General features: G+C 40.8%; 1 protein-coding gene and 2 pseudogenes across 4 annotated transcripts in view; all 3 read right to left on the bottom strand.

Moving 5' to 3' along the window:
• Positions 1–2,467: 2,467 nt before the first annotated feature.
• RELCH (RAB11 binding and LisH domain, coiled-coil and HEAT repeat containing) overlaps positions 2,468–27,065 on the bottom strand; it is a 208,430-nt gene continuing 183,832 nt past the window's right edge. For 3 of the 4 annotated variants that reach the window (XM_077492055.1, XM_077492056.1, XM_077492058.1), the window contains one exon: positions 2,468–8,131. In XM_077492055.1, coding sequence (XP_077348181.1) covers positions 8,011–8,131 — 121 coding nt within the window. In that variant the 3' untranslated portion in view covers positions 2,468–8,010. Of the gene's footprint in view, positions 8,132–12,947; positions 13,065–27,065 lie in introns of all 4 variants that reach the window. The other variant, XM_077492057.1, reaches the window with a different exon arrangement.
• Positions 9,698–9,815, bottom strand: LOC143998921 (5S ribosomal RNA; annotated as a pseudogene).
• LOC143998920 (5S ribosomal RNA) lies at positions 9,822–9,939 on the bottom strand (annotated as a pseudogene).

The raw sequence follows: 27,065 nt of genomic DNA, 5'->3' as shown, positions 1-27,065 counted from the left end.
GACCCTGGCTTGTTATTTCACCACTCTTATGCCTGCCGATTCTGTACATACCGCTGCCTGATCTGGAACTGACCCTGGACTGTTATTCGACCATGCTTCTGCCTAACGATTCTGTACATACCTCTGCCTGATCTGGAACTGACCTTGGACTGTTTGACCACGATATTTGCTTGCCTCTTGGACTGATCTTGTATTCTGCAACTGGACTAGTGGGATTCAACACGGGGTCTCACATATGTGAGGGGCTCCAGTATAGTTTTTCTGGAAGAAGAAAACAATTTTCTTTGTTTTTTTATTCCTAGATTAGGGCCTGGAGACTCGGAGGCTTCAAAGAGATTTGGGAGGGAGAAGCCTCTACCCCTATCCCCATTCTGTCCTGAACGAGGCTCTACTTCTGTCTGCTGCCTGTAGGACTTACTGCCGTCATGCCACACTGACCACACCACATGGACCTGCCTACTACCAGGACCAATATTTTTGGCACTGCTGACAATATCTCTGCACTTACCCTGGACTGTATATGGACAGTATCCCTGCCTGCTAAATTGTGTTCGCTGTTGCTGACCAAGTCCCTGCCTGCTGCCTGGACCAGTGATATCCTCCTGTAGACAACTGCGCTTCTAAAACCACAGGTAATCTTTTCTTTACCCTTTGCTCAGCATAATGTATTTGGGGGTGTAATTCTTGGTATGTGCAGGCTATGTGTCCCTGGAACGCCGGCGGTGTTCCTTGCATGTTGCGCCTCTGTATGTGGCCAGGCTGTGTAAACGTCTCACACATGTGGTATTGCCATACTCAGGAGTAGTAGAATGTATTTTGGGGTGTTATTTTTGCTATGTAAATGCTATGCGTTGGAAATATCATATAAACGGACAACTTTGTGTAAAAAAAAAATGCGTTTTCATTTTTTTCCACATTTTCCAAAAACTTCTGGAAAAAAATTAACCATTGAAAAGACTCATTATGCCTCATAGATTAGGTGAGGTGCTACTTCAAAATTAGGCCTCTGTATGTGGTCAGGCTGTGTAAAAGTCTCACACATGTGGTATCAATATACTCAGGAGGAGTAGGAGAATGTATTTTGGGGTGCCATTTTTGCAATGTAAATGCTATGTGTTGGAAATATCTTATAAACGGATAACTTTGTGTAAAAAAAAATGCGTTTTCATTTTTTTCCACATTTTCCAAAAACTTCTGGAAAAAAATGAACCATTGAAAAGACTCATTATGCCTCATAGATTATACTTTGGGGTGTTAGCTTTCCAAAATGGGGTCATTTTCTGGACGTCCCCATTGCCCTGGTGTTCCAGGGCCCTCAAAACTGTAATAGGTGGTTGAGAAATGAAATGTGTAATTTATGCTCCTAGAATGCCTGAAGGTGCTACTTCAAAATTAGGCCTCTGTATGTGGTCAGGCCGTGTAAAAGTCTCACACATGTGGTATCGTTATACTCAGGAGGAGTAGGAGTATGTATTTTGGGGTGTTATTTGTGGTATGCATATTCCGTGTGGGAGAAATAAGCCATTACAATGAAAATTTTGTGAAAACAAAAAAAATAAAAATCTTAATTTTGCAAAGAATTGTGGGAAAAAACAACAACTTAAAATAACTCACCATGCCTCTTACTAAATACATTGGAATGTCTACTTTCCAAAAAGGGGGCATTTGTACTTTCCTGGCTTGTTAGGGTCTCAAGAATGGAGATAGGCCTTAGTACATCAGATGTGATCTTTTTTTGCAAATCTTTATGATTTGCACCATAGCTTGTAGACTAATTTCACACAGATCATATAATATGCAATAATTTGGGTTATTTTTAACAAAGATGTGTAGTAGTATAAATTGTGTCCAAAATTTATGAAGAAAAATTGCTAATTTGCAAAATTTTATCACAGAAACTAAGAAAAATTATTTTTTTTTCGAAATTTTCGGTCTTTTTTCATTTATAGCGCAGAAAATAAAAAAACGAGAGGTGATCAAATACCACCAAAAGAAAGCTCTATTGGTATGAAGTAAAGGACAAAAAAATCATTTGGTTACAGTGTTGCATGACTGAGTAATTGTCAAAGTGTGAGAGCACTGAAAGCTGAAAATTGGTCTGGGCATGAGGGGGGTCTAAGTGCCCAGTAAGCAAATGGTTAAGTTGCCAAGTACCATGGTGGGAAGATGATATTACCTATGTATGAGGTTAGGCTTACCACAGCCATGGACTTCAGCAGGTCCTGATATCCTTACCATGTGATGTACTTTGTTTTTCTTTTTGTAAGTTTATGGAGATGTATGGCTTGGCATTACCCCGTTGTTATCTTCTAATGTGGTTTATGTCTTTCTCTTGTTAAACACTTTTCAATAAAAACACAAAAGAAAAAAGTTATTTGTAATGTTCCTTCTATGTATGTGAATTCATACTGTTAAAGATATACCACATTTGGAGAAGTCACAAATACTACATAGCGAAAAAACTGTGTAATTTTGTATTCATTTATTTGAACAGAAAAGCTTTCCATTATTACCCAGACAGTTATTGTGAAAAACAGTCTTACGTTTCATGTATAAACAATGCACTCTCTTGTGGACGAGCACATAGAATGAGGAATACTAAAATTTATGTAAGCTCTTTTTCCTGGTTTTCAATATTTTAGAGCCTTCCAAATGACACACTGCTGACCTACTTTCTTGTAAATCTTCAAACTATCCCAAAACTATGCACAGTCACCTTTGAAGAAAAAAAATGCAACATAGAAAATATGTATATTCACAGAAATTCAAAAAAGGGTTAGGCAGAAAGAAAAAAAAAAAAAAATCAGTGCATTCACTCAGTTGTAAATTACAATTGTAGTATTATTCTACATCTACAGTAACACGCTATAAATATATATGGCTAATCCGGCTTTCTCTTCCTCAGCATCCACAATGGATGCCAACATTTACAAATAATTTAAGATTGCTGTTCAAGAAACTCTTCACTTTTGAAATCTGTTATTAAAGTTTACTGCAAGTTGTACAAATGTAGGATATGCTTATCTACCTAATATGTGAGTTTTTTTTGCCCCAGAAATGGGTCACCAAGAACCATGCCTATGAGCCAGTTATAGAACACCCTACACATTTGTATTGCTAGCCTTTTGCTCTTCCCTAATCGGCTGGCTGTTATTTAACCATCAGGTTCTGGGTTTGTAAACCTCATCTTGACTTTATTACCCAGTGAGTTTCAACCAATGAAGGTGATGAAGGTGCCCCTTCACAAGGCCCACAGGAACAAAGCTGAGGCTGTCAGTCACAGGCTGTGCCCTCCCATCACCATTTTTCACTTGGTGTCAAGAAAACCTTTCAGAAGTGATTCATGTTGATAGTAGAGGAACAAAGTAGTAGACAAAAGTGACACTAAAGTTGGCTACACATCATGCAATTTTCATACATTTAGCTTTTAGATTTAGCAAAACCAAATAATATGAGGTCAAACCTATAGACTTTCCAATTGTATGCAATCAGGCAGGCCCTTGCACTACATTAGTTGAAGGTAAATCTAAAGGAAATTGAACAAGAAAATTGTATAATGTGAAGCCAGCTTTAATGCTTGAGACACTTAAGTACGCATTATCGAGCAGTGATGGCAACCTTGGCAGCCCAGATGTTTTGGGACTACATTTCCCATGATGCTCATGCACTCTACAGTGTAGTTGGGCATCATAGGAAATGTAGTTAAACATCTGGGGTGCCAAGGATTTCCATCACTGCTAATAGAGGGATATGCTTTGTTCATATTTCAGGTCTGAGGTTTAAAATCACTTTAACTCAAAATCTGCAGTGATGGTTTCCATATGTCTGTCAATACCACTCCTTTTAAACAGAATTTCTAGGACAAGTGAAACCAATCAGCAAACTTCTAATGTTGCAGCATCAGCTAGATATCACATAGACCTACACATGTTCATTGGGAGGGTCTTCTTTCTGAAGCTTGTCATCAGTCAGATTCAAGCCCCCATGGCAAGTGTGAATCTAATTGGTGGCTGTTGTGAATTTTCTAATATTGACATTTTGATACATACAGGCATTCTTTACTTGAGACAGCAATGAGCCTGTAATGGGAGTGTTTGGGAATATCTTTCTTGCGCTACAAGAAATAGCCATTTTTAAATTACCAAAAAGGAGGTGCATAAACTGGTGCACTATAGCTTTGCTTGGAAGAAAGCTTCAAGCCTTGAGTAGATAGGCTGTTTAACCTGTATGTATTTCAAGGCTTAAGGTCAGCCATACACAGAGCGAATTTCTTTGTGTTTGATTCCCCCCATCAACACAGACAGTGTTGATATGGAAATCCGTCTTGCCGGGTCAATGTCTTCTCCCGGCAGGGAAAGGGGGGGCAGGGAAGCCGCCCTCGCCGGAATAACAGTGAATATCGCTAGCTACTATAGCACTTGCAATAATCGTAAATGAATCCAGCAGGTTGGTTGTACCCAAGTTGATCGATTGATCAACTTGGTACATTCAGCCTGCCTATTAATATTTCGAAGTCCGAGATTCAAACCGTGTATGGCCGGCATACCTAGAGGGTTTTAAACTCCCTCAAAAAGCTTATTACTTACCATTCATCTCCATGCTAAACTAACCTGCACAAGTCATCCTCTTATAGCCACTTGATAGCAGTTCTGAGTCCAAACGCCTCCAGTCCCAAGGCTACTTTCAACACTTAACTGTGGCAGGGACACAGATTTGATGCTTCTCCCTGAGCAACCAATCTGTAGCACTGGCTACACACGGGACCCAAATTAAATGCCAAAATATCACTTGGAACAGGAGCTCTGAATCCTCATGTGGAAAGAGGAATGGAGGAGGATGATTTCCTCATATTAGGTTGGTGTGGAGAACTGTGAAAAATAGGTTAGGTTAGGAAATAACTTGAGTTACTGCTCAACCTTGGACCTTCTTATGTCCCCCTGGGTCAAATTTTTAAACTTGCAGCAAACAAATGGATTAGTAAAATTTTTCAAAAAGGAAGGATTTTCTTTATACAAAATGACTGATATGACAATAAGTATGAAAACTGCATCAATAAGCCCATCAACCTGACACAGAACCAAGGCATGCAGAGGCCTACAGCAACCAATCTGACATTAAATAGAACCAGTTTCAAGTAATGAAAGCGGATGCCCGATAGCCTGTCACAAGCTCCTGCACACAATTTCTCTGTGCCATATTGTAAAACACTGCATAAATAAGACCACAATATATTATCTAATACAAATAAAAAGTTGTTCATTGCCGTATAGTACAGTTATTTAAAATAGCTGCATTTATGCCAGAATCTGTTCATGCGTTATGCTGGCCAACCAGCAGTAAGCCATCCTGAGAAAAATAAAAGATGACCACCTTTCCTAAATAAATAACATTTATGGTGGCTATAATACTGTATGGAATATTTACATACAGTTGTGTCCTCAGAGCTAACAAATATCAAAATGAAAAATCTCAAAAATAGAGACTTACATTTCCTAATTCTCAAACATTATGTAGACCAAGGAAATTAGTGTTTAAAGGAAAACAATAAAAATATACATTTTAAAAGGGCAATATGAACATAGTCTGGGATTCTCCATGGAACCAGTCAGTAGGTATTGCCTTTGAAAGGGAAGGGGGGTATTTTAGCATGGATTTAGAGTTGTGATGACTCCTAGAATACATAAAGCTGTATTTTTGCCTGAATCTCCCTTTTATTTCTCTGTGTATTACAAAAAGTGTTTTTCCGTGCTCACAGGTGCCTGTAGATCACAGAAGGCTGCTGTCTGATACTTTTACTTGGTATGGATTAAACTCTATCAACCAAAACAGATCTCACCGAACCTCCATTGTTGAAGAAAAATATGATTTGCAATGCTGTATTGCATCACTCTGTGTGCTATTAATGTTGCTATGGGCCGAATTTAATCTCATATTCCTCTTAATTGCAAACTTATATGAGCCACTGCCAATATATATCTTGCTTTTGGTGTATATATTTTGCAATTCTATGTTTTGTCTAAACTTTTGAGTATCCGTATATCATTGTTTCATTTGTGACACTATGGGGGTTATTTACGAAAGGCAAATCCACTTTGCACTAAAAGTGCACTTGGAAGTGCAGTTGCTCTAAATCTAAGGGGTAGATCTGAAATGAATGGAAGCCCTGCTGATTTTATAATCCAATCATGTCCCCAAAAAAAAAATGCTGTTTTTTATTTTCCTTGCATGTCCCCCTCGGATCTACAATGACTGCACTTCCAAGTGCACTTTCAGCACACTTTCAAGTGCACTTGCAGTGCAAAGTGGATTTTCCTTTAGCAAATAACCCCCTATGAATAGCGTCATAAGATGGTTTAAATAATGAATGTACACTTGTGTATTTTGTTTAGGAGAGGCCAACAGGCAGGTATAAGTGGCAACATGCAGTTAACAATTCCCTATGACAGATTGTAAACTTAGAAGAGATGGTCATGATAGAGCAGTGGTCTCAAAACTGGCAGCCCTCCAGCTGTTGCAAAACTACAAGTCCCATCATGCCTCTGTCTGTGGAAGTCATGCCTCATGGGATTTGTAGTTTGGCAACAGCTGCAGGGCCGCCAGTTTGAGACCCCTGTGCTTCTAGGCTGCCATCCATATCATTCCTTCACTACTTGGGAACAACTGACCTAGAACAAGCATTGGCTTATCAAGTGTTCTGAAACCATGTTGAATGCATGTGCGGTTTGGGTCAGAGAATCACTAATACAGGCTAAGGATGACACCTTTAGAAATAAATCAAAAACTTTCATTATTCGATCCAGATTCTTTTAACTTCATATTGTGGCAACTAAGGGAGTGGTGATCAACAAAAGAGACACAAGCTAAGCAAATCACCCATAAGGGCATGGCAATACAAGTCTCTGTGTGGGATTCACATGAGTTGGCAGAGTCGTACACTTCCCGTCTGTAGAGGGCCAAACAAAGTCTTTTAATTGGAAATGGAGACCCTGCACTGGATCCTCCCATCCCTTGGGCTCATAGTATGTGAGTGAGTTACTCTGACTATACTTTTGCTGCGGTGGAAAATAGCTAAGAACAGAGGTTTTCTAAAGAAGTCTTAAACTTATTTGAGGATCTTGTTGAGGTGCACTTCTGTTGGAGGTTCTAATAGTAGAAGGCATTCAGTCACAGCTTTTAATGGAATGCAAGCACAGCTTAAAAAAAAAAAAATGGATATGGCTTTTAGAAAAAGCAGAACTGAAAATGAGGTAAAGCAAACACCATAAAAATATGAACTACCTTCTTTTAGATCCGATTATAGCGAACACAATTGTAGTAAATTTTTTAAGATGGTCTTCATCAAAAGGTTTTTACATTTTTAAAACGACAACAACATGGCAACATGACAGTATTACTGCACACAGTAGTAATGCCAAGGGAACATCGAATGAAAAAAGCATTGTCTCCAAAACTGGGAATGCAAGTTATTTATGCTTGTCCTTCTACTGTAGACTCGAGGATGAATCCAAAAAAGGCACAGGTTAACGCTGGCTGTTTTCTTATTCATTTAAAAATAAAAACAAACTGATTGCTATTTCCAATATTTACGTACATATCAATATCTGACTTTATTATTTCATGATAAAGAATTTACATTACTAAGTACCATTGCAACTTTGTGCAGTATATAACAGATAGAGTTGCCAATATTTTTTTTCAGAAAAAATACTTTTTTCACTATATATATATATTTATGTATAAAAAAAGAAGAAGAAAAAAAAAAAAAAAGACAAAAACACAGAACGGAGACATGGTATAGGCTAAAGATCCTTCTTCAACTTAAGTTACAGTATGAACTCCCGAATCAACAGACATGCGGATTCTAATGAAGTGCAAATTTCTTTGGAGTCTTCAATAAAATATATTACAAGAACGTAAGACATGAAGAAAAAATAAAAAAAAAGGCAAGTAGTTCAAGTACAAGGAGCAAGTGGTCCATCTTTAGTGTTTTATTGGCTAGCAGCAAGCCACCTATTTCTTGCGCTGAAAAACATTTGCCAACATTGCACCAGATGTTGTCAGCTGGCCCATTTTGTTCAGAAACTTTGTCTTTGTGTCTTCACTCACAAGGCTTGCTGCAATTGACATGGAACTGAAAAACATAAAAGTCAGATTAAAATGTGGTCACGAGAAACACTGTGGGACCGATTTACTGAAACCAGAGAGTACAAAATCCGATGCAGCTCTGCATAAAAACCAATCAGCGTCCAGTTTTCATTTGCCAAAGCTTAATAGAACAAGCTATAGGGCAGCACAGTGGTGTAGTGGTTAGCACTTTCACCTAGCAGCAATAGGGTTGCTGGTTCAAATCCCGACCACGACACTATCTGCCTGGAGTTTGCATGTTCTCCCTGTGCCTGCGTGGGTTTCCTCCGGGTACTCCGGTTTCCTCCCACACTCCAAAGACATGCTGGTAGGTTAATTAGACCCTGTCCAAAAAAAAATTGGCCATAATATGTGTACGTGTATGTCAATGTTGTAAGTGTCGGGACTCTACAGTTTAAAGGACCGCATAAATAGCTGCAGATGGACACCGGTGGCAAGAAAAGCGCCCTAAGGCGATTCAGTTCGTATAGGTAGCGCTATACAAGTCAGTCATTCATTCATTCAAGCTGAAGTTAGAAGCCGATTGGCTACCATGTAGAGCTGGGAAAAGGGGTGAAGATAAATAGACTTGGCGCTATACCTTCTCCATGCCAATTTATATGTTTAAAACTTTATGAGATATATTTTCCAGGGTGCTGGCAATTAAATAAAATTATGAAACCAATGAATGGCAATTGCTTGCCATAACCACTACGAGTGCAAGTACATATAAATTACATGTGCCACAGGATATATACTGTCATCAATTAGAAAATATTAAAATGCAAGTGAAAAAATATAAGTGGAAAAAATTCAAGTGAAAAGATTGGGTAAGGAATGGTGGCTAATTCTTTCCTAATGGTATAGTGACTGTGCTTGGTCTGTGATAAAAAATTATGCTGAATGCAATCAAAATGAACTAACGTGACAACCAACACGCTGTGACAGACATAAAAAGCAGATAACCATGTATTGTGCAAAAACCAATATAAAAACCAATATGAAAAAACAATATTAAAAATATTAGAAAATAATATTAAAAATATTAAAAATTAGAATTAACATTCATAGTGAACCATATATATTTTTTTTGGATTGTGAATAGTCTTTATAGTGAGTGGCGTGATCCTCCGTGCATATAGGGAAGGAAGGGGGGTGGTGATATTCAAACAGTGTTTCCCGTGTTCAGTGGTTACTCCAATAATATGCTCTCACCGGAAAAAATACCCCATCCGGGGTGGATCGACCTTCACAATATCAGCTATTGTGTCGCTTCTCTGGCTTGCTTCTGGTGCGATAATGGGGGTCTCTCGTTTTTCGGTGAGTGTAGTAAACCACATGTATTATGTCAAAAGAGAGGCATATCCATAGCGTGATACCGTTTAAAATATATATTTATTAAAGAAAATAGATAAAATCTACTTACAAACGTAGATATTGCAATGGCAGTAATAGTACAGCGTTCAGGCAGGTTTAAAAGTCCCGCTCAGCTTCCTGGTTAGCGCTAGAGGTGTACGTCGTATGGCCACGCCCTACGCGTTTCGTCACTCAGACGTCATCCGGAGCGCTTTTTAACCTACAGCACCTGGTATCCTTGGTGGTCTCCCATTCAGGTACTAACCAGGCCCGACGCTGCTTAGCATCCGAGATGAGACGAGATCGAGCGCATTCAGGGTGATGTGGCCGTAGGCGTTTTTAACCTACAGCACCTGGTATCCTTGGTGGTCTCCCATTCAGGTACTAACCAGGCCCGACGCTGCTTAGCATCCGAGATGAGACGAGATCGAGCGCATTCAGGGTGATGTGGCCGTAGGCGTTTTAACCTACAGCACCTGGTATCCTTGGTGGTCTCCCATTCAGGTACTAACCAGGCCCGACGCTGCTTAGCATCCGAGATGAGACGAGATCGAGCGCATTCAGGGTGATGTGGCCCGCTCCGGATGACGTCTGAGTGACGAAACGCGTAGGGCGTGGCCATACGACGTACACCTCTAGCGCTAACCAGGAAGCTGAGCGGGACTTTTAAACCTGCCTGAACGCTGTACTATTACTGCCATTGCAATATCTACGTTTGTAAGTAGATTTTATCTATTTTCTTTAATAAATATATATTTTAAACGGTATCACGCTATGGATATGCCTCTCTTTTGATATAATACATGTGGTTTACTACACTCACCGAAAAACGAGAGACCCCCATTATCGCACCAGAAGCAAGCCAGAGAAGCGACACAATAGCTGATATTGTGAAGGTCGATCCACCCCGGATGGGGTATTTTTTCCGGTGAGAGCATATTATTGGAGTAACCACTGAACACGGGAAACACTGTTTGAATATCACCACCCCCCTTCCTTCCCTATATGCACGGAGGATCACGCCACTCACTATAAAGACTATTCACAATCCAAAAAAAATATATATGGTTCACTATGAATGTTAATTCTAATTTTTAATATTTTTAATATTATTTTCTAATATTTTTAATATTGTTTTTTCATATTGGTTTTTATATTGGTTTTTGCACAATACATGGTTATCTGCTTTTTATGTCTGTCACAGCGTGTTGGTTGTCACGTTAGTTCATTTTGATTGCATTCAGCATAATTTTTTATCACAGACCAAGCACAGTCACTATACCATTAGGAAAGAATTAGCCACCATTCCTTACCCAATCTTTTCACTTGAATTTTTTCCACTTATATTTTTTCACTTGCATTTTAATATTTTCTAATTGATGACAGTATATATCCTGTGGCACATGTAATTTATATGTACTTGCACTCGTAGTGGTTATGGCAAGCAATTGCCATTCATTGGTTTCATAATTTTATTTAATTGCCAGCACCCTGGAAAATATATCTCATAAAGTTTTAAACATATAAATTGGCATGGAGAAGGTATAGCGCCAAGTCTATTTATCTTCACCCCTTTTCCTAGTACCTTTCCACCTGTCAAGGTGGAAACAAATAGAGGCTGCTCTTACCCCTTTTTTCCCTGCTACTTTTCCACTTTACCTACTTGGTATAATCCAATTTACTCTATAGTAGGAGATCCATAGCGCAATCCAAAAAACCCCCCTCTTCTTTAACCATGTAGAGCTGCACCAGATTTTTCACTCTCCAATTTTAGTAAATCAACCCCAGTGATTTAAAGACTACTTGTCAGAGCATCAACCATTGCCACTAGGTTCCTAAAAGAGTAATTCTGATTATTAGATCTACTGCCTCACATCATTACATTGAAAATGTATCTCATCAATTCCATAATTATTAAATCTCATGGTTGGAGAAATTATACTGAGCTCATGTGACCTTACAGTACAATAAAATAAAAACAAGCATGTCAAACAAATTAAAAAATTAGTTAATTTTGTCTTTAGGGTGCCACAACTACCTAATTCCATGAAAGAAAGTGTACCACTTCAGTACCTAACACTTTATCCCAGAGAAAGGATCCCAGAGAAATGGAAACCTGAAAATGATCACTTGCAGTGGGGCTGTGCCCGCACTGCAAGGGCCAACTGCTCATTTAGTCTAGGGGAGAGTAGACACACACCTTTACATATCTGATCTTCCGCTTCCCCAGCAATCAGCACTCCCCATTGCTCCCATGTTGGGCTGTTCCTCAGCGTATCGTTGTTGACGACATCAGGATTTTAGACCACTAGAGCAAGGGGTAGAAGAAGCAGCTGCGGGGACCGGTCCAGCAATGCAAAGGAGTGGAGGATCGGGTAAGTAAAACAAATTAAACGAATATTATTGTTATTATTAAAGTCCCCTAGGCCTGAATGCGCAATTAACCATTGCAGTGCAGGCACAGCCCCATTGCAAGGGGCAGTTTTCAAGTTTCCCAGAGTTTGGCTTTAATATTTCCTCGTCTATGTTGCTGCAAAATGAATTAAGAAGTGTAGCTTTCATCAGCTAAACAACAGCAGTCACCTTGTTCTGTTTAAAACAAATTTTTAAGTCGCTTACCTGGGACAGGTAGATATAAAGCATACACACACTTTTCTAAATTTACACCATGCATGTTCTGGATCTGAGATTTGGAAACTAGCCATGGAGCTAGAATTTTCAGAAGCAGGCCAGCAATGGCAGCTCCTTTACCTCTTCAGTGACAGTTGTACATTAAAGACAAAACTTGTGTGAAAGGGTTAGAACTGCATCAGATTTTGTTACCGTGTGCCCTTTAGCAACATTTTCTAACCCTTTCAGGCTAGTGATCGAATGTTAGATGGACAAGAAAAGATGGGATTTCACCAATGGGGAAAAATACAGTACGCTTTTTAATAGAGTAGGAAAGGTCAGAACCTCTAAAAATGTTTCTATTGCTGCCTGTGTCCTGCTGTCCAGTGGCCTCAAATTTCCTTAATTTTTGACCATCTGCCACTGAGTCAGAAGAGAGAACTCTCCCCAAAGGAGTCAAAAACAGCAATAAAAACTGATAGAAATGCTAACCCTTACACATTTAATTAAAAAATAAGCAATTAGACCAGAACTGGGCTTACATTTGTAAGAATTTCCTTGCTACTTAAGAATCATCTAAATGCCCCGACTTTAAAATCAAAATAGACCCCTTGTCCAATACACAGACAGCCATCCTTCAAAACAAATAGACAGCTAAAGGATACAAATCACATTAGCAGGTAGTGGTAAAGCAATACGGAAATGGTTTTGTGAATATCAGGAAGGCTCCTACTGCTAAATCAATTGTGCTCATTATATAATGAACAGAGGAATTGTTTTCTTAGGAAATAACTTCAGTAATATAAGTGAACTTACACATTGCGCCGCCAACAATAGAAAAAAAAAATAAAACTCACTTCTAACCCTTCTTTTCAGCGCCTGACTTGGACAGAGACCAAACGTTCCAGGTTGGAGCACGAGCGCACGATGACATGGAAAACAGATTGGCCGGAAAAAGACAAGCTGAGAGCATTCTGGAATGAGAGTAAGAAAAGCTGAGAGTAGACAGAAAGAGGCACAGTGCAATCCCATTGAGGGCAACAAGGACATGGAGAACATCTTAGCAGAAGAAGAAGAGAAGGAAGGGAGACGACTACTCAAATCACTGAAGAACGTTCTCAGCCAGCTTTTAGCTCTCAATTACCAATTCAACATGCTCTGTCTCCAATCTGGAACGCTTGGGTTTCCTACATTCATGCAAGGAGGTTTCTCAGAACACTAAAATGAGAACTGAACAGCATGTATAAAAAAAAATAATACATGTCTTAGAAAAAAAACAGCTTTAAACCGGCCATGTAAAATTACCACAGTTTCTCATCTGCACTGGCAAACATTCTGGTGGGACATTTTCATTTTTTCTACAACATTAGGAGTGCAGGAGAACATGAACATTACTTAGGACTGTTTTCTTAAGGGTAAAGTACATACTAGTTTGACCTAATTTTGCCCAATGGTATATACTGTAAGTTCTGTGATTCAGTTTACTGATTTCTGTGAGAAAAATAAAACAAAAAAAACAAAAAACAAAAAAACTATTCCACTCTAGGTACAGCAACTCACACAAGTGAGTACGCCCCTCACATTTTTGTAAATATTTTAATATTTAAAAAATATATTGATATATCTTTTCATGCGACAACACTGAAGAAATTACACTTTGCTACAATGTAAAGTAGTGAGTGTACAGTTTGTATAGCAGTGTACATTTGCTGTCCCCTCACAATAACTCAATAGCCATTAATGTCTAAAATGCTGGCAAAAAAGTGCGTACACCCCTAAGTAAAAATGTCCAAATTGGGACCAATTAGCCATTTTCCCTCCCTGGTGTCATGTGACTCAGTGTTACAAGGTCTCAGGTGCGAATGGGGAGCAGGCGTGTTATATTTGGTTTCATCTCTCTCACTCTCTCATACTGGTCACTGGGAGATCAACATGGCACCTTATGGCAAAGAACTCTCTGAGGATCTGAAAAAAATAATTGTTGCTCTACATAAAGATGGCCTAGGCTATAAGAAGATTGCCAAGACCCTGAAACTGAGCTGCAGAACGGTGGTCAAGACCATACATCGGTTTAACAGGACAGGTTCCACTCAGAACAGGCCTTGCCATGGTCGACCAAAGAAGTTGAGTGCAGTTGCTCAGCGTCATATCCAGTGGTTGTCTTTGGGAAACAGACGTAGCTGCCAGCATTGCTGCAGAGGGCTGCCAGCATTGCTGCAGATGTCGCACACTGCATCAAATTGGTCTGCAAGGCTGTCGCCCCAAAAGGAAGCCCCTTCTAAAGATGATGCACAAGAAAGCCCGCAAACAGTTTGCTGAAGACAAGCAGACTAAGGACATGGATTACTGGAACCATGTCCTGCGGTCTGATGAGACCAAGATAAACTTATTTAGTTCAGATGGTGTCAAGAGTGTGTGGTGGCACCCAGGTGAGGTGTACAAAGACAAGTGTGTCTTGCCTACAGTCAAGTATGTTGGTGGGAGTGTCATGGTGTGGGGCTGCATGAGTGCTGCCATCACTGGGGAGCTACAGTTCATTGAGAGAACCATGAATGCCAACATGTACTGTTACATACTGAGGCAGAGCATGATCCCCCCCCCTCCCTTCAGAGACTGGGCCACAAGGCAGTATTCCAACATGATAACTACCCCAAGCACACATCCAAGACGATTGCTGCCTTACTAAAGAAGCTGAGGGTAAAGGTGATGGACTGGCCAAGCATGTCTCCAGACCTAAACCCTACTGAGCATCTGTGGGGCATTCTCAAATGGAAGGTGGTGGAGCGCAAAGTCTCCAACATCCACCAGCTCCATGATGTCATTGTGGAGGAGTGGAAGATGATTCCAATTGCAACCAGTGAAGCTCTGGTGAACTCCATGCCCAAGAGGGTTAAGGCAGTGCTGGAAAATAATTGTGGCCACACAAAATATTGACACATTGGGCCCAATTTGGACATTTTCACTTAGGGGGTTTATTCACTTCTGTTGCCAGCGGTTTAGACATTAATGTTGCATATTGAGTTATTTTGAGGGGACAGCAAATTTACACTGTTATACAAGCTGTACACTCACTACTTTACATTGTAGCAAAGTGTAATTTTTTTCAGCGTTGTCACATGAAAAGATATAAAATATTTCCAAAAATGTGAGGGGTGTACTCACTTTTGTGAGATACTGTACTTCTGATCTTTTGTGCTTAGCCATTTCACTCTGGTTACTTATGATCTTTTGTGCTCAGTTGTCTTATATGTTGTTTTTATTTCTGCTGCCAAACAAAAGGACATATGATGGAGAGAGACTTCAGAATGTCAACAGTTTATAAAGCAGTATTGCTCAACTTAAGGATGTGCCCAACAGTGCATGTTTTCCAGTTTTATCCTCCTACTCACGGGTGAGACCATATGGTAAAAATGTATGCACTGTTGTCAGTCTCCAGGGACCTATGGTTAGAAGAGTCAAACAGATGGCTGCAGTGAGCATTTAAACCAAGATTACATGAAGGCAGTCAACACTGTCTTACACCAAGGGTACTCAACCTGTGGCCCTCCAGCTGTTGTGGATCACTCTTCTGCCTTTGGAAGTCATGCTTGTAACTGTCAGCAGCTTGCAATGCCTCATGGGACTTGTAGTTCCAAAACAGCTATAGGGCCACATATTGAGCACCCATGTCTTACAGCTTGACCATTTCAACACGAAGGGTGTCATACACTTCTTACGCCTTGACCATTTCAACACGAAGCCTGTCATACTGTTCTCACTGTACTTGACCATTCCAACATAATACAGGCTGTAGTGCTGTTCTTACACCTTCAACATTTCAACAATCTCAATTAGATGACAAAAAGCAAAGAAAATCTGAACATTAAAATCCCTCTAAACATATATGAAATAAGGCGTAAGCAACCGATACATGTAGGAGCCCATCACGTGCACTCCAGATATCAGCCAGGAGTTCTGACAGGGGCAGGATTCTTCATAAAGAACAGCAGAGCAGTCCCAAACCAGCTGTAGATTTTTAAAGTATATGTAAACCCTTAAAAATGAACTTCCTTTAGCTGTACACTTTTGATTTGTTGAATATATCATATTGAAAGTGTTTTGTTATATTTGTTTGGCAAGTGCAAAAAACTGTTGGCCATGTTAGAAAGTCATAGCTATCCTGTGCACACCTTCCTGAGGAATCTCAACTCCTTCCAGGCTTATTGTAGACTACTGAACAATTCTTGTGTTGATGAGGAAGGGAGGATTCAATAGTTCAACAAAAGACAATTGGGAAGGACTGTCACCATTTATTGGGGTTACAGACCTAAAAAAGGTACTATGGTCTCAGTCCACAGCAGGAAATTTAGAGCAGAATGCAATTCTTGTAGATATTTCTCTGTACTTGCAGGGTCTTTAATGGGATAAAACATGGGGAAATGTACAGGATATGTATTGCAGAGCATGTGCTTTTATTTATTTTTATTTTTTGCTCTGACATACAGTACATTCTAAGGCACATTGAATACTTTAAATTGTAAGCTATCATGAGCAGGACCCCCTAAGCCTCCTTTATTGAATTGTAACAGTACTGCCTTTATTGTAAATTACTGCAAAAACCATTAGCCTTATATAAATCCTTACTATTAGTAATAATAATAATAATAATACTGTACTACTTCTCAATAGGGTACACAGTATTTACCATTTTAAAAAGGATGCAGGAGTCTCATTGGTATAAAAGCCTACCAACTGTATTTTAACAGATTTCTAGTAAATATAGCTCTTCATGAAAGCTTTGTCTCTTCATAAAACAACCTGTCTCGCACTATCATGACACACATCTCCTACATCTGGGAAGTCATGGTTCAAAAGATAAAAGGTTAGAATCTGCAAAGTTTGTGAAAACGTATCCTAGGAGACGAGGAAAACCCCACATTTTCTTTACAAAGATAAAAAAGTGCCAATGCGCAGAGATAATAGCTCCGACCTTCATCAAGTGCTACCCACCTCACGATGCACGATTTTTATAAAGCAGTGCAAAGGTTCTTGTAACAATGATGACCACGCCTACAGCATTAAACGCTCTTCAGAGTGTCAATTTCCAGGGGACAACTCTTAAAGCTGTAGTAAGCATTGTTTGGACACTTGTATCTACAGGTAAGCTAATAATAAAGCTTACCTGTAAGAACAAGGAATATCTCCTAAACGAGCATCAATTAGGAGATGTTCGCTGTTTCTACAGCTGTTGGCATCACCAGCTCATGCTTTCTGAAGGGAGGACATACTTATGCTGTCCCCTCAGAGCTCTGTGCCACAGCTGTGACTCACGAGCAAATGCACGAGGGCGTTACATCATTGTGACTCGGTCATTCTAACGTCCGGAGCACGGGAACCTGGAAGGAAGACCGGGTGAAAATGGAAGCCTTCTCATCAATGACAGCAAGCCATTGGAGGGCTTCATTTCAAGGCAAGTTTTTCATAATGTGCTAGTATGCGATGCACACGAGCACATATAACTTTGCAGAAGGAACCCTTTTTTTGTTGAACATTTACTACAGCTTTAAGTTTGCCGTACATGGATACCAATTCATCTTTTTTAGCAGGGACTAACCAAATTTTGATCCATGTATGGGCATATAGGAGTATAGGCACTGTGGTTGTACAGAAGTCGATCTGATGTAAAAATTTAAAAAGAAATCTGTCTGTTGGTAATGGGTAAATGTTTTGAATTTTATCTTTGCTTTGGTAGGGCTAATCATCTGTGGTATCTTCATATGGTTTGTCAATGTGGAGGTGCATGTGAACGGTATACTTTGCAGGGGATACTGGAGGGAGCAGATAATGGATGAGGTGGTCTGAAAGATTTAGGACACTGTGGGGTTGATTTACTGAAACTGGAGAGGGCAAAATCTGGTGCACCTGTGCATGGTAGCCAATCAGCTTCTAACTTCAGCTCGTGCAATGGAGTTTTGAAAAAAATAAAAATAAAATATGGAAGCCGATTAGTTTCTACACAGAGCTGCACCAGATTTTGCACTCTTCAGATTGAGTAAATCAACCCCTGTGGGTCAAAATGTAGTGGGTAGAACATCCTTCTTTGCATTTAGCATGTGCTATCTAATAGGCCAAAAGTTCAACAGGTAAACACTGTTTAAATATGCAGCTGACTGCACCATACCCAGTAGCAATTCAAAGCAGATCTTCACTCATTTATGAAGTTTCCTCCACTGTCTTTATTTTTAACTGTAGACGCTTTGGTCCTGCCCCCTTGAAATGCATATTCCAGGAGGCACTGGGAGCACTGCACATTATTCCATTCATTAAAGGAGTATGGGGGCCAGCCTAGCATTGGGAGGCTGTGCCTGAACTCAAAAGAACCAATAGCATCATAGGAGAAGATGTGAAGCGCTATGACAAAGACAATGAAATAAAAATATATGAATCACCATATAGCTCATTCAGATAAGAGAAGAAGATTATTCGCAATGTTAATCAAACATAGGAATCAAAATCATGTTTAGAAGTTAGATAAACATCAAAGTGTACATATAAGTAAAAAAAAGTGGCGAAAATTCATTAATAAAAACAGAAGAAAGGTGCTTATGCCAAGTAAGTCCCAAAAATATATGATGTCCAATGGTGAATTTGTAGAGAAATCAGTTTTCACAAAAGTTATTTTCAAAACCAGTGCATGCTCTTCTAGCATGCAACACCACCACCACCGTGAGAATGGGGGAGGCTTACCAGAGGACTTGGACTTTGTGAGACATACGTCCCCCAAGTCGTATAGGCTTTGTATATAGAGTCTATCCGATAGATATGAATATTCCTTGGACTCAGCTTGGGTCCCCAGATGACTACTTTTTAGTTGAAACGCGTTGAATGGATCTCTCTTCAGACACCACTATTCCTATATTGATGTACATGTTGCCTTTTTGATACCAGCAAAATGCGAGTTATTTTCATCTTTATTAAAAAAAAATTACGTAACAATATTACGCTATGTCGGGTCTCTGCTTTTATGGTTTTATGTACGAGACCATCATTCCATCTTGCATCGGACATTAAAGATTTTCACACCCACTTTGACGTCACGGTACAAGCTGAGTCGAAGGAATATTCATATCTATCGGATAGACCCTATATACAAAGCCTATACGACTTGGGGGATGTATGTCTCACTAAGTCCAAGTCCTCTGGTAAGCCTCCCCCATTCTCACGGTGGTGGTGGTGGTGGTGTTGCATGTTAGAAGAGCACGCACTGGTTTTGAAAATAACTTTTGCGAAAACTGATTTCTCTACAAATTCACCATTGGACATCATATATTTTTGGGACTTACTTGGCATAAGCACCTTTCTTCTGTTTTTATTAATGAATTTTCTCCACTTATATTTTTTTTCACTTATATGTACACTTTGTTTATCTAACTTCTAAACGTGATTTTGATTCCTATGTTTGATTAACATTGCGAATAATCTTCTACTCTTATCTGAATGATCTATAGGGCGATTCGTGTATATTTATTTCATTGTCTTTATCATAGCGCTACACATTTATTTTTCTTTAGTTATTTCACGCTTTCTCGTCTAGAAGCTGTGTTGGCGGCTTGATAAAGTTTATCGCCACAGCGCAGTATATACTGAACCACCAAGTATCTGAACTATGCAGAACCGAACATCAAGTACGTGTGGAATAAATGAAATAAATGGGAAGGTTGAAGCTCAAAGATTAAGTCTGTAATTATAATTTTACAGCTTTACTTGTTAAGCATGTTCGTTCCCTCCCTCCTTATTTAGCATCACTTTATTTGCTTGAGGCTGATACTTCAGTAGGAGAGTCAGGGGGTCAGAGGTCACATTATATCCAACAGCAGCTTTCCTGGTAGCTACCTGATCTCACACGACAGATTTTATATGACTGACTCAGTAATGGCTGCATCTAAATTTCTAACCTGGCCTATTAAAGTGCAGCATAGGATAAAGTACACTGCAGTTTGAATGCCCTTAAAAGTGGTTGTAAATAGAGGTTGAGCGATATGGGTTTTTCTCTGGCCGATGCCGATATTTAGAAATCACGACAGCCGATGGCCTATATATGATGCCGATTTTTTTAGGCCGATATGTTAGGCCAATTTCTTCCCCCCATCTCATAAAAACTAACAGACACCTTCCCCACTGGGGCATTTTTCAGGCGCTTTTGGGCTAAAAATAGCGCCAGTAAAGTGCCTGCAAAACGGCTCCCCTACAGTCTGTGTGAAAGACAGAGTAGTTTCACACTGAGGCGATGCTCTGGCAGGATGTTAAAAAAAAGTACCGCAAGCAGCACCTTTGGTGTGGTGTATACTGCTCCTCCACCACTCCTGCCCATTGATATGAATGGGCACCACTGCCGAAGCGCATGCAATGAGATTTGGCAGTGGCGCTTCACAGGCGCATATAACCCAGCTAGCGACCGAGGAAGAGGTTAAAGCCGAATAGCACCGCTAAAATGACGGTAAAGCGCCGCTAAAACTAGCAGCGTTTTACCGTCAACTCCTGCCTGCGCCAGTGTGAAAGCAGCCTTAATAAGTGATACAGAATTTTTTTTACATTTAAACATTTATTAAACAAAACAAACCTCCAATCTGTTTACTTGTATGTATAATTTAGATTTTAAAAAAAACTATATATTAAATATTAAACAGGTAATCAAAACTTTTGGATGAAAAAAAAAAAAAATGGGCTAACTTTACTGTTTTAGTTTTATTAAATCATTAGTGTATTTTTTTTCAAAAAAAATTGCGTTTGAAAGACCTCTGCGCAAATGCCGTGTGACATAAAATATTGCAACAACAGCTATTTTATTCCCTAGGACCTCTGCTAAAAATATATATATATATATATATAATTTTTGGGGTTTCCAAGTGATTTTCTGGCAGAAAATACAGGATTTTTACTTGTAAGCAACAAGTGTCAGAAAAGATTTAGTCTTTAAATGGTTACACTGAGAACTCCTACACACAGTTGAGTTCATTCAGAAGTATAAACATTGTATCTCTTTGGTCTTTTCTTGGCAGACTGCCCAGAGAGGAAAGTCACTTCACTGAAGACTCAGGCAACTTGCATTGACTTCTATTACAGAAGTCATTTGTAAGTCGCGTTGTAGTTATAATCTGCCTTTTAATCAGCACAATCGGCCGATGCCAATTAATTAAAAAATGGCAAATATGGGCCGATATATGGGCCGGCCGATATATCGGTCGACCTCTAGTTGTAAATTTCAGACATGAAGCATGAACAAAGCATATAGTTATAGTGTGTACTTCTCAATCCAATACACTAAGTGTAATTTCTGTCCGATGCCTTGTTACTCTGCTATCTGCATGGGTCACGTCGGACAAGTTTTCTTGACACCAAAAGAAAAAAGGTGACAGGGGAGGGTCCTCCAGCTAATTGACAGCCTTGGTTCTGTGCTTGTATGCTGTGTGAAGGGGGGTGTGTCCCTTCCCCCCAATTAGCTCTCAGAGTTCTCCTCACTGAGCTCGGCAGAGTAACTTCAGCTCTCCGCCTCCTTTTCAGAGCTGAGAGATCCTGTGTAGATTCTGCACTTTCTTTTTTTTTGTAAATAATTTTTATTAGAAGAATTTCACAGTATAATCAAGATACAAATCACAAAGAAATCAGGAAATGACCACCAAATAATCACAACATACTCACAAGATTGTCGCAAAGTCATCACAAAATAATTGCAAAGTAATCATAAAGAAATCTCCACATCCCCCCAACTATTATATCAGACCCTAACCTCCCTCCACCCTGAAAGCACTCCAGCACGCTGAATTAGAGTAGTGAAATGGCAGGGGGGAGGACATAGAATAGTGGGGAGGTGGGTGAGACAATGGGTGATCAAACTAAGAATAAAACTAAGCTTAACATGTGAAAGAAAGGGAGGGAAAGAAAGGAGAAAGGAAAGGAAAGAAAGAGTGAAACTGTCAGAAATTGGTCTGTCATACGCTCAAGGTTGATACTAAGTAGGCACAAGAATGGTCCCGTGTAGACTCCGCATCCTACTAGGAGTAATTGGTCAACGGTCATGGGCACACATCTGGAGTTTTCCTACGCCATGTTTCCCACATTTGCCAATTATTATCAAACTTTAACTTTTTTCCAAGCCTGAGGGCTAGGGTTGACTCATACGTGTAGTGCAGATTAGTAGTGGCCCATACCTCTGAGGCATTAGGTGCTTGATTATTTTTCCAGTATCTAGCTATCAGTGTTCTGGCCACCAGAAAAATATGGGATATCACCACTCTGAAATTAGGTGGGTATTTTTCAATGCCAAGGTTGAGAATTGCCAACCCTGGCTCGGGGGTGGAGAGGAAACCGGTGATGCTGGATATACCGCGAAATATGGCGTTCCAGAAACTGGTAAGGTGCTTGCAGGACCAAAACACATGGAAGAGGGTACCTACCTCTCCACAATTTCGCCAGCACAGGGGGGAGGACTCAGCCAGGCCAAACTTTGAAATCCTATATGGCGTAAGATACCACCGCAAAGCTATTTTTTGGGCTATCTCCCAGTGTCCAACACCCTTGGAGGCTGCATAGTTTGCTCTAAATGCATGGCACCATTGTGTCTCTGTAAAGGCTTTCCCCAAGTCCTCCTCCCAGCGCAGGTAGGGACGTGACTTAACAAAGGTAAGCTTGTGTTGGAAGAAATTATAGAATAGAGATATTCCTTTAGGCAGGGTAGGAGTGGCAGCATAAAAATTCCAAAGAGAGTCTGCTAGTACTACATGAGTGGTCTTACTATCCTTCAGTAAATGAGAAATTTGGCAGTATTTGTAGGCATCAGAAGGTTTCAGACAAAAACGTACTTGTAGGGATTGGAATGGAATCAGCTCGGGTCCCTGAAAAAGATCTTGTAGCCTCCGTATTCCCCCCGCGGCCCATTCCCTTACCGTGAGATTGGGGATGATAAAGTCTAGAGCCCGCAACGGGATAGGGAGGCTAGCTAGTTTGATATCCTGTGGGGTGGACTGAAGGAGTTCTCTCCAAGCTTGCAAAGAGGCTCGGAGAGTATCGGGAAGTCTGCAGAGGGACCACTGTTTAACGGAGTCTGCAAGAAGGAAGAGCCCCAGATCCCGAGTAGGGCAGAGGGCTCTTTCAATACTACACCACCTTGGCTCCTGGGTAGGGTTGAACCAATGTTTCAATTGGACAAGCCTGGAAGCCAGATAATAATCTCTAAGGTCCACCATACCCATACCTCCCGCCAGCCTATGTTTTGTCAGCAGCATCTTCGAGCATCGCGGTCTCTTGGAACACCAAATATATTTGTGCAGTAGGGAATTCAGTCCGGAAAAGTGTTTCCCGGAGGGGGGGACTGGTAGCGCTCTAAATACGTATAAAATTTGAGGGAGCATCAGCATCTTAAAAGATGCCAGGCGTCCTGACCATGAAAGTTCAGTTCTAGCTAGTCTGCTCGCCTCTTTGGATAGTTTATCTATAAGTGGAGGAAAGTTGGCTTCTGCTAAGTCCTGAGCTGATTTGGAAAGTTGAAGTCCCAGATAGGGGATAGTGGAGTCGCTCCAAGTGTATGGAAGTGCGGTCCTCAAATCAGTGAAGAGGGATGGGTTAGTGCTTAGGTCTAAAATGATTGATTTTGAAAAATTTATCTTATAGTAGGAAATCAAGCTAAATTCCTGAAGTACTTGGTGAGCTTGTGGCAAAGAAGAGGAGGGGAGGGTCAGGAAAAGGATAATATCGTCTGCAAATAAGTTAATTTTATGGGGGCCTTCGTGCATGGGTATGCCTGCGATCTGAGGATGGGATCTAATTTTTTCAGCTAGTGGCTCAATCAAAAGATTAAAAATTGTAGGGGAGAGGGGGCACCCTTGCCTGGTACCGTTCGATATAGGAAAAGGGGACGACAACATATTAGAGGTGAAGACCCTCGCTGAGGGGGTGGAATAAAGGGCGAGAATGGCTGAGAGGATCGGCCCCCCAAGGCCAAACTTCTGCAGGACCTGTTTCATATAGCCCCAATGGATCCTGTCGAACGCCTTCTCCGCATCCAATGAGAGGAGCAGAGAAGGCGTCCGAGAGGTCCGTGCGTATTGGATAATCCCAACAACCCTCCTGGTGGCATCCGATGCCTGCCGGCCCGGTGTAAAGCCCGTCTGGTCCGGATGGATCAACAAGGGGATGAGGGGAAGAAGTCTCTGGGCAAGAACTTTGGCATATATCTTAACGTCTGTATTTAGTAAGGATATGGGCCTAAAATTGGATGGGGTAGTCGGGTCCTTGCCTGGCTTGGGAATAGTGACCACGTAGGCCCCAAGCATCTCAGGGGGGAAAGACGCAGAGTCGAATGCCTCCGCATAGACCCCCGAGAGTCGCGGGGCAAGTAGGTCAGAGAATGTACGGTAGAAATCATTCGTTAGGCCATCTGGCCCCGGAGACTTACCCAGGGGGAGGGACCTAATGCATTTCCCAGATTCTGCACTTTCAATGGATATAGAAAAGAGATGGCTGCAAATAATCAGGTACAACTTATGTAGGAGGATTTGTTTCATCTCTGCATCACCGGAGGCCATTCATCTCATGGGGTATATGCAAGGCTTTACAACCACTCTAAAAGCACAGAAAAAATGATTGTATTGCATTTACTTGTTCTGCAAAAAAAAAACAAAAAAAAAACAGGATTTTTTAAAACAGCTTACCTGTAAAATCCTTTTCTTTGATGTAAATCAAAGGACACAGAGCCATAGTAATTACTATGTGGATTATAGGGCCACTGATAGGTGATGGACACTGGCACGCCCTAAGGCAAGAAGTGTACTCCCTATATAACCCCTCCCACTACTGGAAGTCCTCAGTTTTGTAGCCAAGCAATACAAGTGTATACCAAGAAGGGAGGGACCTCTGTGTCCCCTGTTGTACATTAAAGAAAAGGATTTTACAGGTAAGTCGTTTTAAAAATCCTGTTTTCTTTTCTTACATCTAGTGACACAGAGCCATAGTAATTACTATGTGGGATGTCCCATAGCAATGGCAACTGAAAGGAGGCCAGAGGACTCATACTGTAGCAGTACACTGCGCCCGAAGGCAATATCCTCATGACCTTTAACACGATTTGATCAAATCTGGTAACCATATAAACTGAAGACCAAGTCGCGGCCTTACAGATCTGAGCCATAGAGGCCTGATGATGCACCACCCAAGAGGCACTAATCGTCCTGGATGAGTGTGCTCTAACATAAAGAAGAATATTACTCTTAAGTCGAAATTTGAACAATCACTTTTGGAAAATCTGAATCCATTTGGAAAATAGTAGATTTTGACACTGCCTGTCCACGTTTTGGACCTTCTGGCAGTACAAACAAAACATGTGTTTTGCGAACCTGAGCGGTTGCCTTTAAGTAGGTAGTACGCGTAGTGGGAATTTCTCGTAAAAATTCTAATGGCTGATTCGGCAAAGCTGATAAGACCAAATTTAAATCTCAAGGATTTAGAGGTGCCTTGATAGGGAGAATAATCTGTGTTACCTCCTGAATAAGCTACGCACCAAGATTGGGAAGCAAGAGGCCATTGAAAAAACACTGACAAGGCCAGGATATGGCCCTTAATAGAAGTCAAGGCCAGCTTTATTTCAGATCCCATTTGCAGGAATCAGGAATCCTGCCTATGGCATAATTCCTGGGGTGCCAACCCCTGGATCCACACCAAGAAACATATGCCTTCCAGACCTTATAGTAAATGATTCTGGAAGCCGGCTTCCTGGCATCAAAGTAGACACTACCAAAGGAGATCACCCACGATACTTTACAAAGTGGGATTCAACAGTCAAACCTGTTAAATTTTTCATCCGTAATGTAGGATGACATACCGGACCTTGTGCGAGAAGGTCTGGCTATAATTTCAGAGTCCAAAGGACTCCTACTGCCATCTTTATGATCTCGGTAAATCAAGATCTTGGACCCACAGGGGCCACCAAAACCACCTCCTTTCCATCCTGCTTGATCCTGCGGAGAATGCGCTGAAGTAACAGAACTGGAGGAAACGCATAGATCAGTGAAAAACCCATGGGAAGATCCATGATCCCATGGGAAGACTAATGCATCTGTTCCGCCTGCTAACAGATCCATTGTTCTCGCCACAAAGTTGTCAACTTTGTTGTTGCATTTGGACGCAAATAGGTCCATGTCCGGAATACCCCATCTCTGACATATCGCTAGGAAGATGTTGGAGTGAAGAGATCATTCTCCCGGAATAATTGTTGGTGACTCAAGTAGCCCGCCTGCCAATTCTCTATTCCTGAAATTAAAATTGCAGATAGGCAAGGAATGTTGTGTTATGCCCAAGCTAGAACATTAGTCACCTCTTTTTAGGCTGCATGACTTCTCGTGCCCCCCTGGTGATTGATGCAAGCTACCGCCGTGGCCATGTTGGACTGAATCCTGACAGGACAGTCCCGTAGTCTGACCGTCCAAGATTCTAGGGCCAGACGTACTGCCCGAATCTTCCAAAATGTTGATAGGCAAGGTCCTCTAACCTGGGCCATGTCCCCTTGACAGAATCTTCTCCCAGGGCTGCTACCCAGCCTATAAGGCTGGCATCTGTTGTTAATACTTCCCAGGATACAGGTAGAAAAAATGTTCCCTTTTGCTGGATAACCACCACCAATTTAGGCTCTGGCTTACGTCGGGAGCCAAGCGTATTGGAAAAAAAAACAAGGCCGGAATCTTTATTTGAGACCAACAGGATGGTGTTTTGAAGCAGTCTTGAGTGAAAAACTGTACGAGGGACGGCCTTGTTTTGATTAGCTGAATTAGTCCTACAATGGAACTGATTCTTGTCTGGGGTAAGAATACCTTCTTCTGTATGGTATCTATAACCAGTCCCAAGTACTGTAATCTCCTTTATGATTCTAAGGAGGATTTTTCTAGGTTAAGTATCCAACCCAGAGATTCCAGGTAGTTACAGCTGTAGGACTCTGGTTTAGACCTGAG

Source organism: Lithobates pipiens, unplaced genomic scaffold (assembly GCF_037356315.1).
Source record: "Lithobates pipiens isolate NorthernLeopardFrog02 unplaced genomic scaffold, aLitPip1_a1.2 Scaffold_19, whole genome shotgun sequence".
In the NCBI taxonomy this organism is placed as follows: domain Eukaryota; kingdom Metazoa; phylum Chordata; class Amphibia; order Anura; family Ranidae; genus Lithobates; species Lithobates pipiens.
The sequence above is the reverse complement of the archived record's forward strand: the minus strand, read 5'-3'. Positions and strand labels throughout refer to the sequence as shown.